This window comes from Akanthomyces muscarius, chromosome 3, assembly GCF_028009165.1.
Source record: "Akanthomyces muscarius strain Ve6 chromosome 3, whole genome shotgun sequence".
NCBI lineage: Eukaryota > Fungi > Ascomycota > Sordariomycetes > Hypocreales > Cordycipitaceae > Akanthomyces > Akanthomyces muscarius.
Window position 1 is genome coordinate 4,703,245 of NC_079243.1, and position 12,377 is coordinate 4,715,621.

Sequence of the window (12,377 nt, forward strand, 5' to 3'; positions counted from 1 at the left end):
AACTTCAACAAATATTGCATATGAATGGACTGATTACGACGTACTGCCACCTAATTCCAGAATATCCATATAAAGAGCCATTCCCTCCCAGTACATCTCACCTCACCTCTAGCTACAAATCATATTACCACCAATTCCATCTGACACTCTCCATATTTTTCTACAATGCATCACAATGAACTCAGTCCTGGGGGGAAAACCAGGCAACAGATAAGGCACGATTACTGTGACGACGTCGACGATAGACTCCAGTACAGGAAAAGTGCACCAATCTACAAACAGTACCTCGCCTACAAGAGCGCCGACGAGGCCAGTGGCGCGGCCGCCAATGCTTACAAGGTAGCTGCTCGCGCGGATAACATGTCATAGCGAGACAAATCCACGAGCACTCCCACCAAGCACAAGGGCCTCGCAGCCCTGGCGGGCGCGGCAGTGGACGCGTTGACGCGCAGCGCCGCGCTGCGCAAACAGTTCAACACCGATCACAGGGACCTCCTGTGGTTGAAAGGACAGGAGGACGGTCACAACTACTTCCAAAAAGATACCCAAGCCGAGTTGGATGCATATCGGGCTCTTGTCCGCTACCATGACGCTGCGATGCAAGGAGTGTCGGTCTATAGACCGATACCTCCTTTACGAGGCTTTACTGAGAAGAGGCCCAAGATTTGGAAACATTGGAGTCAGACTAGACAAGGAATTGATCATTAGTTGTCTTGTGCTTTCTTTGTTTTGCAGATTTAAATCAGGGAGCTTATGCATATATGAAATTTTAGAGCTGCGTGTTGTCGTTCAACTATGAACACTGATGATCAGGCAAGTAAGCCCAAGTTGAAAGTTCTATCCTCGTCTATCCCGATAGCTTGTACTGCTTCGCTAGTCGTCCTCTCAGCAGTAGCATCGTGAGCGACCGTCAGCAGGCGCTCATCCTTACGCAGCTGCTGAGCCGTGGGCCTCTTCTCTGGATCCACATCAAGAAGCAGGAGAATGAGCGGCACATATAAATCCCTTAATTCCTGGGGAAGCTGGTTGAGTCCTTCGTCCTGGCCAGTTCGTACCTCATCGAGGACTACTTTATACTCATCGAGCAGTCCCTCGTCGTTGCACCCAATTGGGCGCCGGAAAATGTTTGGCCCATTTGTCAGGATAAAGTATATCTAGCAACGTCGTTAGTTCCAAAGTGCGTGCTGGAGAAGCTTCAAAGTATATGAAATAACATGCCACTTGTCCAAGATACCAGCTATCGGCCTTGAATGGCTGATCTGTTACTTTGTCTCCACGCAGAAGCTCAGGCGGAGGCGGGGTCCCTTTGGGAAAGTCCTCTTTTGTGTAGACAGCACCGGCCTTGGCTATGAAAGAGTACCCAAAGTCGATAATTTTCACATGACTTGTAGTAAAGCCAATGTCCTCTGGCTCAGAAACTCGATGGGGCATCCATGGGGGCGGCATGCTTCCGTCCCTGAGACGCACATCATGCTCCAGGGGAGGCGTAGCGAGAAGTCGCGTCATGTGCGCTTCACCAGGGGGCGCAAAAGTGAAGTTGTCAGGATGAAGATCTAAGAATCAATTTAGCAATAATTTAAGAATTGACAGGATATCGTGGAACCTACCAGCATGTACCACGCCTATATCATGAAGCGCAGCGTGGCCCTCTATCACTTGGCTGATGTATTTTTGTTTCCGCTTCAGTGTGAATGGGATGTCTGGGTTATCGTCGTGGTTCTCTAGCGGATCAGCTGTGCGCTCTACGCAGATTCCTGCTGCTGGGTAGACGATCGCCCGGAACGACACATCTTTGAAGAGTGGTAGGCCAGTCTCGCTCAGCCGATGAGGAATTGAGAAATCGTCACATATATTCGTGACAAAGGGACTAGAGCAGTGCTTTTGTATGGCAGAAGTGCAGCCTTGGAGGAACTGCGTGCTGCATAGGCTGGGCGCAATGGATTACAGGCCGCTAGCGAGCAGATGCATCAAAAAGAATACTAGTGTTCGGACGTACTGCTTGCCAATGCCCTAGGCTGTTTGAAAAGGTAATTTGCTAAATACTTTTTGAAACTTTAGACTTCATTTAACCTTGGTCGCTGAGTATCTCTTCCTCGCTGAATAGATAATTATTCCTCTGTCATCGTCTCTGGTCTTTCAGCCTCCAGCATGCCTCCGCGTTGATTAGCCCAGAGCGAGTAGTACCGACCCTTGAGTCGCAGTAGCTCCTGATGAGTGCCACTCTCGATGATTTGGCCGGCATCCAGCACAAGGATCTTGTTCGCGCGCACGACAGTCGATAGGCGATGCGCGACGACAAATGTTGTGCGCTTTTCAGTCACCCTTCCGAGCCCCAGTTGGATCGATGCCTCGGTGTTGGTGTCCACTGCGCTCGTGGCCTCGTCAAGGATGAGGATGGGCGGATCCTTGAGGAAAACGCGCGCGATCGCGATGCGTTGTAGCTCGCCGCCCGACAATCGGGTACCTGACTCACCGACTTTGGTCGCGTAACCGTCAGGGAAGGACAGGATATGCTCGTGGATGGCGGCGGAGCGGCAAGCATCGTAAACTTGCTCGTCGGTGGCTGACAGGCGTGCGTATCGTAGGTTCTCCATGATGGTGGCGTTGAAGAGTAGCGGATCTTGGGGCACGAGACCGATGACGTCGCGTAGAGATCCCTGCGTCACGGAGCGAATGTTGGTTCCATCGATCGTAATGCAGCCGCCCGTGATGTCATAGTAGCGCATCAGCAGCTTGGTGATGGTCGACTTTCCCGCACCGGTAGCACCGACGAGGGCAATCGTCTCTCCCGGTGCGGCAGTAATGTTGATGTCGTGGAGGGCTTCCTTGCGGGTGTCATAGGCAAATTCGACATGCTCAAAGTTGACGGCGCCTTTAACGAGACCCAGCGGTTTGGCATCCGGCTCGTCTGTGATTTTGGGCTCCGTGTTGAGCAGCGCGAGTAGGCGCTCAGCGTCGATGAGATCCTTCATGAGGTAGCGGTACTCCTGCGACAGGAATTTCAGCGGCCACAGGAGCATATCCCAGTACTGAACAAGAAAGACAAAGTCGCCTGGCGAAGCACGGCCAGCATAAATCTCGCGGGCGAGGATAAGTGAAAGGCAGAGGAAAGTAGTGGGCATGATGACGCCAAGAATGGCCTCAATGTAAGCATCACGAACGCCCCAGTTGAACTTGGCGCGATTGTTTGCAGTGACGGCGTCACCGTAGCGGCCTTGCTCGTGGGCAAACATGTTGAAGGCCGACACGGTTCGCCAGCCCTGCACGGCTTGGTGCATAGCGCGAGCCTGTTGACGCTCGGCTTTGGTGACGCGGCGGCGATTGTCAATGTTCCAGCTCGAGGTGACGATTTCGGTGCTGAGGAAGAGAACGGCTGCGGTAACCATGGTGACGGCAACAGCGGCGTTGAATTTGGCGTACAGGACAATAAAGGCGCTGCCTGTGTCTAGCACGGTGGGCATCATCTCGAGAATGGCCGTGTCGAGGATATTGGTGAGGGCCTCACCTTGCTCGACAGCCTTCATGACCTCGGCGGAGTCTTGACTGTCATGAAAGTTCATCTCAAGGCTCATCACATGGCTAAAGGCTGCGTTTGACAGCTTCTTGTACGAATACTGCTGCACCGGGATCTTGGTCAACTTCTCCACGCAGAAGATGCCAGAATCGCCGTTGAGCAGGGTTAGCAGGTAGTAAACGAGCAGAGCCTTGACAGGAAGTTCGCCCGCGACAAGCTCATCTGCCAGCTTACCCAGTTGCTGTGGAACGGCAATAGTAAGAGCTCTCCCTACAAAGACGTTAAGTATGCAGACGACCAGGCACGCCTGCACCTTGACATCATTGCGGGGAATGAGGCTCGGCAAGAATACTTTGAAGTTGCGGAGGTACTCGATCCAGCTTCCACTTTTACGTAGTCGACTAGCTGCAGAGTCAAAATCGTCCTCAGATTCATCGCTAGCGATAGATGTGGTATCGCTATTTTTGTCCCTGTCATTATTAATCGGGGAGGCGGCACCCAAAGTGTGCGACTCGAAGGAACTGTGCGACGAAGCGCCATCTGCAAGCAGAGGCTGTGCTTCATCATCGAGCTTATGGCCAGGCTTCGTCTTCTTGCGTAGTCGGGTTGCACTGTCCACGAGGAGTATTAGAGCCACGATAAAACGCACGGCGTGGAGTATTTTGAAGCGATCCGTGCTTCTCCCGGAGACAGCCTCGGTCACTGATGACAGGCCACCAAGTACAACGGTGAATAGTGACAAAGAAAACAAATCGACGACAAGAAGTCTCCTCCTCAGGCATGCCAGAGTCCAGGCCACGAAGAAGTAGACGAGGCTGAGCATGTGCTCCGTAAACGCGGGAGCCATCGGGGTATGCTTGCTCAGCAGCACCGCTTCAGCGGCGAGCGTCGCTAGTAAGATGCCAACTGCGGCCAGACGCACAATGTTCCTCGGCAATGTATTGAAAGAAGCATTTTCTTGCGCGTAGTGGGCGACGAAGCTAGAGAAGGTGTAGCCAAGCGCAGCGAGCGTCGAGGCCATGTAGAAGCCTTGCGACACTTTGACGAGCGTGGCCATTGCGGTAGGCGCGCTGGGAAATGCAGCGATTTTTGAGAAGGAAAAGTGTCGCGTTTGCTGCCAACAGCAGAAGAAGACGATGTGGAATTTAAGCCGCAATTGAGATTGGTGGCACTCAGTGGATGGCGACGGTCGCGTCTATTCGACGGACAACTTAGCGTATCGGCCAGTCAATTTTCAGCAGTCACTAGGGAGGCTGTGCACCCCAGTGGCCGGATGAGTCAGAGCAATTCCTGCAAAGAGACGAGGAGCAGTCGTAAATCCCTGTTAAACAGCCACGGCGACGAAATTGCAGTCATTGTTGCAGATGGGTGACGTGGACTTGAACATGGAAAAACCACTCAATAGCTATAAACAGCAAGAGCGCATATTTTGAAGAAGAGAAATTCGAGCCAACGCTTGTCGGCGGGGCGACTCGGGTTCGGCAGACTCGGAACGCCACATGGTCGCCGGGAGGCCGTGTACCTATTCTTAATTCAGCATAGTGCATCCGTAAAGTTGTTGACAAATGTGCCAGCCTAGATGCCTAGGTGTCAAAATCACTGTTTCAGTCGCTGTCGATGAAGGGACAGCGCGAGATAGCCAGAACCAACTTGCAATGTTCCGCGGGCCTAAACATTGAGCCTCGACGGCTGGCGGTAACTATTTGACAACCTTCCTTGCACGCAGAACAGTAGACAGCAGGGTCGCGCACGTGGCAGGCCTTTGATGTTACTGCAGAATGATGCGCACGCGGTCATCTTACCGTTGCTGGTCATAGTTAGGAAGCATGCTAGCTTATTACTCCTTCCACCACTTTGCGAACCGCAATTCGGCATTGTCTAAAGACAACTTCGAGCCGCAATTTACGACGACTACGTAACAGTAAGCCAGAGCAAAACCGCGCAATGCTTGTGCAATTACCTTACTCTACTTGCTCGTACATTTCCCTCTGTTCAATACCCAATAAGAACATGACACAGTAAAGTTGATGGGGAAGTCACCGATATGTTCACCCGGAAGAGCCTTTCAAAAATCCACCACATAACCTCGAATTAAGTCGTGGAGCTCCCTTCTAGGTATTGTCTATGTCTCTTATATAATCACAGCTCGGCTGGCTCTCGATTGATCGGCCGGATATAGGCGTCTCGCTAGGTACCTGACGCATAAGCGTGCGGCATGGCACCAGGTGGGGGCCCCGACTGTACGCCGTGAGACTTGTAGTACATTTCAGCGCCCGGGGGTAGCGGAGATGTATACGGCGTTGGGAAGAACTGGCTACCGCCGCCGATTGCAATTGCTTGTTGAAGCTCCGTGTTCTTTTGCGATCTGTACCGTGTAAAAAACACAACAGCGCCAACGATAGCAAGACCACCGGCGGCGGCGCTGACCGCAATTCCAGCCTTGGCACCAGTTGATAGACCCTGGCTACTTGGTGGCGTCGAACTCGAGGATGGTTGACTGATGGCGGGAGTGGTGGCGCTGATGGACGTTGCAGTCGTGGTCGCGCTGGCTGAGGAGGAGGAGGATGTCGAAGCTGAAGTTTCTGCGTAAGAAATGAAAAAGTAACCTGACACCATATTCTTGGCGTCTTTTGGGTGGCCCTGGTTTGAGTAGTCGCCTTGAAAAAGCCAGAAGAAGAAGTTGTTGGAGTAAGTGAGGTCGAAGTTGTAGACCTGCACAACCCAGTCGAAGCTATTAGATCGGCTATCTGTCGTCTCTAGTAGCAGAGAGAAAGTGCGTCGTTAGCATAAAAGGAATCCTCTTTTTACCCTACATCTCGATGCTTTGTTCTGCCTTCTTTCTTATTTCCAAAAGCGTCTTGCTCGCAGGCAGATGTATGACAAAGAGGAAGTAGTAACGGGACCATAAGCGAGAGATCGACATACGAAAAATAGCTGGGCCTAACGATGCTGACCCTCCAGTAGGTGACTGCTGCCACAATGCAATGGTATAATTTTGATAATCGATGCCCCGATACGTAATGCGCAAAGACTGCCCGAGAATCAGAGTCTCTCCTTGCTTCCCGGGGTTGGTGAACTCGCCCGATATGATCTTGGCGAGAGTCACCAAGTGCAACGCCAACTGCAGGAATTTCTGCATACTTCAGATCTGATCCCTGAAACAGACAGCTTGCCCAGTCTGTCGGGAAAATAGCATTGACGAAACAGAGGGCCGAGGAAGGCGGATCGACAAGATCCAGGAGTCTGAAGCTGATCACTTGTATGAAGGTAAAAAATCTGCTGAAGAGCCACTGACTACAAGAGCAATGAGAAGGCCTTCTGCAAAGGAGGGGAGACTGGTCGCCCGGGTTAGTACTTGAAGGATGCAGGCCTCATTTGGGAAAGACCAGCCCAACAAGGCTGCAGGGGTTGGTGGATGAAGTTGCAAAAAAGTACTACTTTCTTGTGTTGAGGCGGTCAGACCAACACTTTCACATAAAAGTTTTTTTTAAACAACATTGGCCTGCTTTACCCATTTCCTACTAATGGAATCTACCTCCAGCAGCAATGTGCACGTGGGCTGCCTCGTCTCCTGTGGACTGAGTGGCTTTTTAGTTTTACTGTATTTTATTTTCAGCCTAGCGGCATTGATCTTTACGTTGGTTGGCATTGCAACCGCGCGCGAACATTCTAATTTTAGAGAAGATGATGAACTACCCAGTGAGAATGTTTGCATTCAGTCTCATGTTATTTGCTGTCTCAGGCGCATCCTTCGATTGAATCGTAAAAGGGGTCAGCCCATCTCCGCTTTGGTGACAGTTCTTTTCTTTTCTGGGGCGGGGGTTGACACGTTGAAGACTTGAAGAAATACAAACTCGAGAAAGCTGCATACAGCGGGCTCTTCTCCGTCGTATCTCGAGTAACAGCGGTGGGCAAGATTTCGTGTCGCAACGATACTCGGCGAGCGAGCGACGAGCGATTCCAGGGTACGAACTTTTTGTTAGCCGTTCCTTCCGTTGGACATTATTCCCGCTAACGTTAGTTAACCTGCCACCATTAGCGATCGCCGGTTGATACCCGTTAGTTAGCCCAGCGCAGGGGCAACAAGGCTGGGCGAGTCCACTCCTCCTCCACCCAGACACCTTTGCAAGGGTTTTCTTCGGTGAGCCTGCTAAATAGACTGGGAAGGAAAAAAACCCTTTTAGTCCTTGTGTATGCTGTCTGTGCCACCAAGCCAACCAGCCAACCAGCTCTGTGCAAGGTTGTTCGTCGGCGCTAATAAGTAGAAACACGGGCGCCATTGCTGCAACTCCTCGGCCAAAGATGTGACCACACTTGTGTCCTTCCACATTTCCGCCTGCATTCATTCGTGCGGAGAGGAATTGGGCCTTCTGCAGCAAGGGTTCATATCTCAAGTCGGGCGCTGAGGGTGTCCTCATGAGCGTGACCCCAGCGCTTGGAGGCAGAGGCGGAACACTTCTCCTTGCCTACATAATCCGCAATTATATCCATGACCTTCCGCCACCAACGTTGGTGCACCAGACCCCTTCCTCTCATCTGGGTTTTATTTGGCCATTCAGTTCTTTCTTTGCTTTTTTGACGTCCTGTTTCTAGACCGAAATTTTCATCGTCCGGATTCAGCAAATTACTGCTGCGATTAAGCGAACGATGGTTGCTGGCGCTTTCTCGACAAAAACAAGCTCTGTTTCCCTGCGAACTCCACAACCCAACATGATCCTACAATTAATTATACGGCGGCCGCTGTGGACAATGTTGGCTGCCGCGATCATATTAATTTTGATGCTTGCAGTACCCAGAAACTCTCTGGGCTCACCTGGTCTTGCGCCGCGAGGACAAGGCGCGTTGCAGCACATTAATAATGCGACGCTAGGTGTAAGTCTCGAGCCTTCTTTACCAGATCGCCTTGATCTTGCCGGGGATTGGTTTCGCTAATCTCTATCTGCTGTTAGTTTGAGAAAATTTTCGTCGTTGGCTTGCCAGAGCGGACGGATCGTCGGGACGGGCTCACGCTTCAGGCGGCCCTTAGCAACCTGAAAATAGAGTTCTTTGACGGAGTCAAAGGCGATACGATCGCCGAGAAGGCCATTCCAGTTGATGAAGCTGGCGCAACCCTTAGAGCACCCGAGCTTGGCTGCTGGAGGGGCCATATGAACGCTGTCGCTGAGTGAGTCCAATCTCCAGTCCAGTCCAAGCGTTGCCCGCATGGGCGACTTCGGAGGCAAAGATACTAACTTTATGCAAGGGTAATTCGACAGAATCTTACTTCTGTCCTGATTCTGGAAGACGATGCCGATTGGGATGTGAGAATTCGCCAACAACTCCGCGACTTTGCGCTTGCCACGAGAGCTCTTATTCAGCCACTAGCAGGGTCTTCATCGAATCCTTCATTTGCCGACGCTACAATGCTTGATCCTTCGCAATCCGAAGGCCACGAAATAAACTTCCACAATCTTCCGACGACAGCGCTACCACGCCTTACACCATACGGCGATGACTGGGATCTTCTCTGGGTTGGCAACTGTGGGCTGCACTTTCCATTCCCACACTCGAACAATATTCCGAAAGGCCGTGTGATATACCAGAACGATGAGACTGTGGCACCGCACCGGAATCTTTGGTCCATCAACCAGCCATTTACCCTCAAAGAAAAATACCCCGAGCACACCCGAGCCATACACCATGCGCAAGAAGGCGTATGTACCGTGGGATACGCGCTAAGCCATCGCGGAGCGAGGCGCCTCCTACAAGAGGTGGCGCTGAAGCCTGTCACCGACGCGTACGATATTCTAATGCGTTTCTTTTGTGAGGGGACGCATGGTAGGAAGAAGGGTGTCTGTATTGCGCCGCAGCCACCATATTTCCACAGCCATCGACCAGCGGGGCCAGTAAGCGCCAATAGCGACATCGGTGATCACAAGGGCGAGTATAAAAACGAACCGATGACGGATATGGTGCGATGGAGTGTGCGCCTGAACTCTGATCTGATTACGTCTGGTCGTACAGATTACGTCGATCAGTATCCTGATGAATGAACTTTGTCATGGGCTTGGGCTGGCATCTTCTATCCCAAGTTTCGTCAACAAAATTGCCGACAGGATTTGCGCGGGGCTGCAAAGCTTAGCGGTAGCACAATACAGAATGAGCTGGCAGCGGCAAGTACAGTTGTTCAGGCGACTGAGGTCGCTTTTGGTTGGACTCCAGGGAGGAGGTGGTGTAACGATGACAGTATTCATATATGCAATCTAGCAATAGATTAGCCTTACAATCAAGGTTCTTCTCGGCGCAACATTTGTTTCATTTGTGAGTGTATTGACAAAGAATATCTGAAATTCTGAAGAGACTGGCTTCATGGTAGGATATCTGCATAGCAGCACCTTGTGGACCTTTAATGAGATTGAGAAGCCTGTTTTGACGGACTCACACGATAAAGCATGAACAAGTCGGACTTTGCGTACGCCATTGCCGGGTTGCCATGTTGAGCGCGAAGCAAATTCAATACAAGCAGTCTCAGGATATGGCTGCAAGGTGCGAGATATGGCTGCAAGGCCCTAGATATAGCTGCACGGCCCGGCCCGAAATATTATGGCTTCAAGGCGCGAGATGTGGCCCGAAGTGTTTAGATATGGCTTCTGATGAAACTGGGTGGAACCGATTAGGGCTTTTCTGCTCCTGCGCCGAGCCCATGTGTTACTTTTAGCGTTTTTAGCGTAGCTTTAGTGCAGTGAGCTATTACTCTGGAGCGCCTTTGGGTGGGTTTTGAGTTCGGTTGCAAGATTCCACGGCCTAACGTTATGCGCTGGGGTGCTTAACGCCTCACGAATCATCCGGCGCGGATGTGGCGCAAATGTAGGCTCCCCTAAGAGCTTTCGCGGAAGTTTCATCGCAGCAGTTCTGGAGCAACCGTACGGTACATAGATACTTGGCATGGAAGTATTCTCCATTTATGGAGCTGCTACTCAATGATGGCAGCGTTTGTTGTTTGGCCGCGACAATGGCTTATTCTTCGAAATACCGCCGCTACCGCCGTGTCAATAAAATTACGGCGGTCGGTTTCTGTAGACTGTAGGAATAATTTGGTGCAAGTTTCTAAAGTTTTGACTGCGGTTTGGTGGTTGCGTAGAGTGACATTTTTCGGGGATGGTCTATTTAACCTTTCTTTAGTGTATTCGCTAGCGACAAAACATAATGCAAAAAAGGAAATTCTATTTACCGCTAGCCTACAACTTATTCTGCTTCAACATAGATTAGATAGCCTCCATCAGACCATTCAGACTCTGTTACAAGCCCCGCTTGCGCCGATCCCTCGGATAGGCAACATGTCCATTGCCATGTTTGTGCGCTTGCCGGGTTGTTGGCGGCCTACCTCACAACTTGTTTTAATTCTGGGTCGGAGTGATCTCTCTTACCTTTGACGCCTTTTGCTCGGGGCTGGGTCCGTGTTCAACCTTGTTACCATAGGTTGTATAGGCCTTTTCGGTTCGGTTCTGGAATGTGAAGCCTGGACCTGTTAGTGCCAACGAGAATTTCCCTACGCGGGACAGAACCGTACCTGGTTGAGCAATGTTTAAGGCGAACACTGCCAGGATCACCATTACCGACTCTAGCCCAATAAACAGACCCTCCTCGTGGAAGATTCGCCCATTGTATCCTTGGCCGAGCTCGGCAATACGGTAGCAGCAACGGATGAGGATAAAGAGAATAGATGCCGAGAAGAAAACGCCAAATATCTCGAGGCGCTTCGAGAGTATACGGCGTTGATCCACTTGCTGAGACTTACGGTACGAAATGTAGCGGAAGAGGTAGTCTAACGCCATAGCGCCGAAGACGGTAAGAGTGAAGACCTGGAACGCCAGACCTGCAAGCGTGATGTACTCGCCCGATTTGTCACTTCCCACCGAACTAGATGATAACGCGCCGCCCACAGACTGCAAGATCAAACTGACGATATCGCAAGGCACAAACACCCACACGTATATCTTACCCGGAAACCTGCTAGCTTCGGGGCTCAAAAAGTTTGAGACCCTGGCGAGCGAGACGTAGATGGCGGCGGCGAAGAAGACGGGCGAGATTGTAATACAGCAGATCTCGATGATGAATCCGTCAAAGGAGAAGGGGTTCTGGTATAGCAAAACGCGCCCGCCGTAACCGATCATCTCGCCGATGCAGCCGAGTGCCATCATGCTGGCGAAGAACCAGGTGCGGTAGCGGATGCCCTGGGCCAGGTGGATGAGCATGGAGACGCCGAAGAGGGCGATGAAGACAATTTGCACACCGAGGGCAGGCCGGTAGCCCTGGAGGGAGGCTTCTACAGGGCATAGGGCGAGGGTGCAGTTGGCGTCGGGGCCGAAGGAGACGAGGTACTGGGAGGGATCATTTTGGCCGGCTGCTCCGGGGGACGACATTGTGGTAATAACGGGGGGTGGAAGATGCGTTGAGTCGAGGGCGGACTGGACGAGACTCGACTTAGGGTTAAGAAGTGACGCAGTGAAGAGGTGGCAGGGCTGCCAAAGAAAGGCGGAAATGGAAGGCAAACTGGCTTGATTTCGTGGTAGAGCAAGGTCGTAGCGGGCCAGATAAAGTACAGCAATGAAGAGTGATCAAAGCTGATGCCTGTCGCACGACACGTCGACCTCGGGAAGAACACGAGCATTGTCGCCCCCTTCGCATGCATTGCGTGTCGCGGCGATCGATAAGTGTTGGGGAATTGATGTAGCGGCATGGCGTCTTTTAACACCGCGGCGGGAGCCCCATACGTGTCAGATCTCCAATTGGCCATGTCCATGTCAAAAGCTCATGCCGCTATATTAATTCCCAAGTGTTAAAAGCCCCCAGAGGGGCAAAGGAAGGATTCAATGAAGCGCGG

General features: G+C 51.7%; 4 protein-coding genes across 5 annotated transcripts; 1 reads left to right on the forward strand and 3 right to left on the reverse strand.

The window, feature by feature from the left end:
* Positions 1-809: 809 nt before the first annotated feature.
* On the reverse strand, positions 810-4,571 carry LMH87_002966 (uncharacterized protein; the record flags this gene model as incomplete). Its single annotated transcript, XM_056194511.1, has 5 exons — positions 810-1,154; positions 1,219-1,553; positions 1,608-1,721; positions 2,189-3,439; positions 3,506-4,571. The coding sequence occupies 5 exons, from the start codon at positions 4,569-4,571 to the stop codon at positions 810-812; spliced, it is 3,111 nt and encodes a 1,036-aa protein (XP_056051441.1).
* A 341-nt stretch (positions 4,572-4,912) lies between these two features.
* On the reverse strand, positions 4,913-6,653 carry LMH87_002967 (uncharacterized protein; the record flags this gene model as incomplete). 2 transcript variants are annotated; one of them, XM_056194513.1, is made up of 6 exons in its annotated part: positions 4,913-5,036; positions 5,317-5,321; positions 5,377-5,425; positions 5,480-5,502; positions 5,759-6,270; positions 6,440-6,653. In XM_056194513.1, 6 exons carry the CDS (start codon positions 6,651-6,653, stop codon positions 4,913-4,915), a joined length of 927 nt encoding a protein of 308 aa, XP_056051442.1. The 2 variants fall into 2 exon arrangements, with proteins under 2 accessions (XP_056051442.1, XP_056051443.1); XM_056194512.1 differs by lacking the exons at positions 4,913-5,036; positions 5,317-5,321 and adding exons at positions 5,048-5,089; positions 5,165-5,182.
* A 1,571-nt stretch (positions 6,654-8,224) lies between these two features.
* Positions 8,225-9,546, forward strand: LMH87_002968 (uncharacterized protein; the record flags this gene model as incomplete). Its single annotated transcript, XM_056194514.1, has 3 exons — positions 8,225-8,386; positions 8,464-8,678; positions 8,757-9,546. 3 exons carry the CDS (start codon positions 8,225-8,227, stop codon positions 9,544-9,546), a joined length of 1,167 nt encoding a protein of 388 aa, XP_056051444.1.
* A 1,344-nt stretch (positions 9,547-10,890) lies between these two features.
* LMH87_002969 (uncharacterized protein) lies at positions 10,891-11,916 on the reverse strand (the record flags this gene model as incomplete). The annotated part of the gene is made up of 2 exons (XM_056194515.1): positions 10,891-11,012; positions 11,064-11,916. The coding sequence occupies 2 exons, from the start codon at positions 11,914-11,916 to the stop codon at positions 10,891-10,893; spliced, it is 975 nt and encodes a 324-aa protein (XP_056051445.1).
* Positions 11,917-12,377: the final 461 nt, after the last annotated feature.